The sequence below is a fragment of the Trypanosoma cruzi genome, genomic scaffold, assembly GCF_000209065.1.
Source record: "Trypanosoma cruzi strain CL Brener 1047053517043 genomic scaffold, whole genome shotgun sequence".
Lineage (NCBI taxonomy): Eukaryota > Euglenozoa > Kinetoplastea > Trypanosomatida > Trypanosomatidae > Trypanosoma > Trypanosoma cruzi.
Genome location: NW_001849528.1, coordinates 207278 through 211610, shown reverse-complemented (window position 1 = coordinate 211610; position 4333 = coordinate 207278). Strand labels below are relative to the sequence as shown.

At 58.8% G+C, this 4333-nt stretch overlaps 1 protein-coding gene across 1 annotated transcript, besides 2 other annotated features; it reads right to left on the bottom strand.

The window, feature by feature from the left end:
- On the bottom strand, positions 1 to 4333 carry Tc00.1047053457547.9 (dispersed gene family protein 1 (DGF-1), putative; the record flags this gene model as incomplete). Its single annotated transcript, XM_798224.1, has 1 exon — positions 1 to 4333. A coding segment is annotated over one exon (4333 nt), but the record flags the coding sequence as incomplete, so codon positions are not given.
- Positions 1 to 4333: a sequence feature (areas not merged during assembly with more than two copies in the genome that could not be assigned to a particular haplotype).
- Positions 1356 to 1397: a microsatellite.

Below are 4333 nucleotides of genomic sequence, written 5' to 3'. Positions count from 1 at the left end.
TTGCGCACGCTCCCAGACATCGACTCCACGTCCACCACAACGTCCGCCGCAAAGGTCACACCAACGTAGCACACCACCGACGTCCCGAAACCGGCGCTCACCTCCACCTCCACATGCACATCCCGCACGCACAAGTCGGCGTCGTCGGCGCTCGGTGGCTCGGGGACAGCGACGGGCAGGCACGCATCGCCGTGGCCGCCCTCAGCGCACGTGCAGGCGCAGCCATCACTCGAGACCGTCGTCGTGTACGCGGGGAAGCACGACGTCGCGAGGGCGCATGGATCGCTGCAGGTCAGAATCGTGGCGTTGTACACGGACGGGATGACGTAGTTCGCTTCCTCCCCGCCGTTCACAGTGTAGCACGCAGCCAAAATAGCTCCGTTTGTGAGATCGCTGGACCCCGTGGGTATCCGTAAAACTGTCGGCGTGCCCTTGCTGGACATGAATCGGTTGCCGGACACAGACACCACGGAGTCGCGGAGATTCACTTTGGAGGAGAAAAAAGCAAACTCATTCGATGGGGACACGCGGCAGAGGTTGTCGCTCAACTGCAGCCAGGAGTTGTAGTAGATGTAGGAAGAGTAGCTTGGAAAGAACACAGCCCAACTTCCCTGCATGTCATTGCCCTGAAACACAACCGCTGACCGAGACTCCACACGTAATGCCCGAAGAAATAACATGAAGTACCGCACCGGCCTCGTCACAACGTTGCCTCGGATCACCACGGCAGAGTCGTTCAGTACATCCAGCGATGAGAATTGGCCAGAACCCTCAAGATATATCAGCGTGCTGTTAGCGCCGTCCATATGAAACGTGTTGCCCACCACCGCAAACACGGAGTGCCACGACACCCTCAGCGAAGATTCAACAACGTGAATGGCGCTCGACGATGCCGTCACGGTCTGAAACACATTGCCACTGAGCACCACCGCGGAGTCATTGCTGATCGCCAGTCCATTCATCGCAACACACGACGGGCTGCCAACGTCCAAACCCGACCGAGGGATCAGCCTCGTGACCGTGAAGCGGTTCCCGCTGATCGTGATGTTCGTGCGCGGTGGAAACACACCCTCCGGGCTGAGCAGCGCGTCACTAAACGTGTTGCCTGTGACAACAATGTTAAGCGACCCCACAGCGGCGTCTGCGTTGCCCAACAGCAACAGCACAGCACCGTCCCTCCACGTGCATCCATCGAACGTAGCATTCACCACGTCGCCCGTCATCGCCCCTATCAGCACCGTCAGGCTCATGCCACCCCCGCTGAACGTCACGTTGCGGTAGCACAGCCACGACAGCCCGCCGCCCACTGCCTGCGCAACCTCGGGGTACACCATGTCGCTGATGCACGCACCAACCGACGGTGGGGGCGGCACTGGCGGCGTGGGCGGTGGCGGCGGACCAGCAGGCACAGGCGCCGGAACGCACACATCGCCGTGCCCTCCAGCAGCACACTGGCACTCGCAGTCAATGACCTCCGTCGTCAGCGGAGCAAAGCAGTCGCCCTCCTTCGTGCACTCCCCGCACGCAGCAACCGTCGTCACGTCGGTGATGCCGTGGAGCTCCAGTTCTGCCGCTGTCGTCAGCAAACGTCCCGCGACCGTCAGGCACCCGGCAAAAAACCGGTAGCTGGCGTCAACCCGCGATAGCAGGGACACCGACAACCCCGTCGAGCCCATCTTGCAGCCCGTCAGCGTCACCGCACTGCTGCCGCCAATGTCCAGAAAAGGGGACTCAGTGTCGTAGAAAATTGCACCCAATCCCACGTCGTTGTCGCGCCAATCCAACCAGCTTGACTGCTCAACGGTCCACAAGTCATAGTTACAGATGGCGTATTGCACGGAGCCGCTGTTCCCCACCACGCGCAGAACGCTGTGATCCGACACGCTCAATCCATGGTGCTGATACAGCAGGCTCGTCCCGGAGAACATCGTATTGTTGAGCAGCGCAAAAACAGAGTGGTCACTCACACTGAGACTGTACACGTAGAACAAGTGTGTGTATCCGCCAAAGCTGCAGTAACGTGCGTACAGCGAGCTGCCCTCCACCAGCGTCAGCGTTCTGATCGAGTACAAACCAAACGCATCACGATTCGTTGCATGCGCCTTGACGTTGCTGACCAAAAGCGAGGACGCACTCAACACGACCTTCCTCAGCATCACAACGCTCAAGGTGTCGATCCTAATGTCCGGCAGCTGGACTGCGGAAGACTGCACTGCGTCAACCTCCGTGACGGCAATGTCGCAGTGCTGCGGGAGGGCACGCATAAATGCAACGACGGAGGAACGCATCACCGTCTGGCTCACGCGGATCAGGACGCCGGCTGACTCGGCCGCCTCAGCACTCCCAACAAACCGCAGCACGGCACAGTCGCGGAATGTGCACCCGGTGAGCGTGATGTTGATGGGGAGATGCAGCGGCATACTGTTGAGGGAGAAAGTCAACACAGTACCCACACCGTTAAATGTCACACCAACGTAGCAGTGGTGCGTCTTCCACATGTTCAGCGTGATTTTCGTCAGCGTCTGGTTCACCACGCAGCTCGTGTCGCCGTCGACGGCTCTCTCCGGCAAGAGCGGCACAACAGTGTCGGGCACCTCGAATGGAAGACACGACGCGCCATGCCATCCTTCCTTGCAGCTGCACGAGCACGAGCCGCGGTCCACCGACTCCGTCCCGGGCATGTAGCACGCCGCGTCGTCGTTGCATGTGCCACACCTAAACATATCCACGTCCTCCGGAAACACGCCGTCGTACGACACCTCCTTCTCGCCCTGCAAGTTGCACCCCACCACAAATCGCGCGGGCGACCCCACAATCGTGTTCAACTGATGCAAATCAGCAAAGAAGTAACTATCGTCCACCTGACGGTTGTGTGCAAGCACCACGGTGGTGCCGCTGCCCGACAACCTAATTTTTTGCCAGGAATACGGAATACCTATTACTAAGGCTCCACTTACCCTGTTGCCCTCCACACGCCACTGCGCACCACCCTGAATTGTCACGGTGCCGTCCAAAAACACCAGCGCAGAATCAGAAAACTCCGCGCTGCCAACAAAGTTGCAGTCCGCCACTCTCAGCAGCCCCGCGGAGCTCACGACGGTATCCTCAAATAAATAAACACCATTGATCGCGCTCATCGTGTTGTTCTCCACGTCAATGTAGCCGCCGTTCCTCAAAACAGCGTAAACGCAAACGGATGATTCCACACCGTTATCCTCCTCCGTTGCCCTCAACGTATTTCCTTTCACAATGGTCCCGCCACCATCAACAACACCAATGGAGAAATACACTGCGTAACTACTTCCCTCAATGTTGTTGTCAAGCAGCAGCAGCGTCGTGTTCGCTCCAAGAGAAAACCCCAAAATAGCAATGGCATGGACCAAAGTCGTCACAAGCGTACTGCCCGCCACCAGTATCTGGGAGCTCGCACCAAAATCACCCTTAAACTCCAGCTCACCAGAATCCAACATCGAGGATTTCACGTTCACGTGCACTCGCGAACCACTCCCCTTGATCGACAGGCCCACGAGGACGCACTGCAGCAGCGTGATGTTGAGTGTCTGCTGTGGCGCGTCAAAATGCAACAGATCCAGCAAAATCGTAGCGGTGAAGGTCACGTTGACAAAGCACAGACCACGCACACCGGGATCAGGATCGTCCACGGAGCTGATCCTGCCACCGTGAACGCAGCGGGCCTCCGTGTCCTCCGCATCGGGGAGCGGGAGCGGCCCAAGACCGTCCGGAACCGCAGCTGGCAGACACGGGTCACCGTGGCCGCCAGCAGCACACACGCACTCACAGCCGCTGATGCTGCTCGTCCTCGCAGCGAAGCACACGGCGTCCACAGTGCACGCGCCACAGTCCAACACCGTCACGGGCGTCCCAATATTGAGGTCGACTCCGTAATCCGTCACAGGAGAGCCTCTTAGCTCGTTGCACATGCCGTAGATGGTCGGGTGCGTGTCGGATGGTGGTGACCACTTGCTTGTCATGCGTGCGATCGTCGACGAGTACGAGTCGTACGTGAAGTTGTTGTCAAGTATCGACCACACACTCTGATCGCGGAACGCCAAGCTGTTCTCCTTGGCCACGTACACAACGTAGGCGGTGCGAAACTCGTTGTTGCGGTGCACCAGCCAGCTGCCGCCAGCCACGGTCAGTGTGTTTGCCATAAGCATGGCGAAGCCAAGACGAAGAGCGGTGGACACAATCTGCAGCACGCTGCCGCCATCCACCGCAACGTCACCAAACACACACGCGCCTTCGTGGAATTTACTACTCGGCGCACTCCATGAGCTGTTCTGTATGGAGAACACGAGCCCGCGACAACACG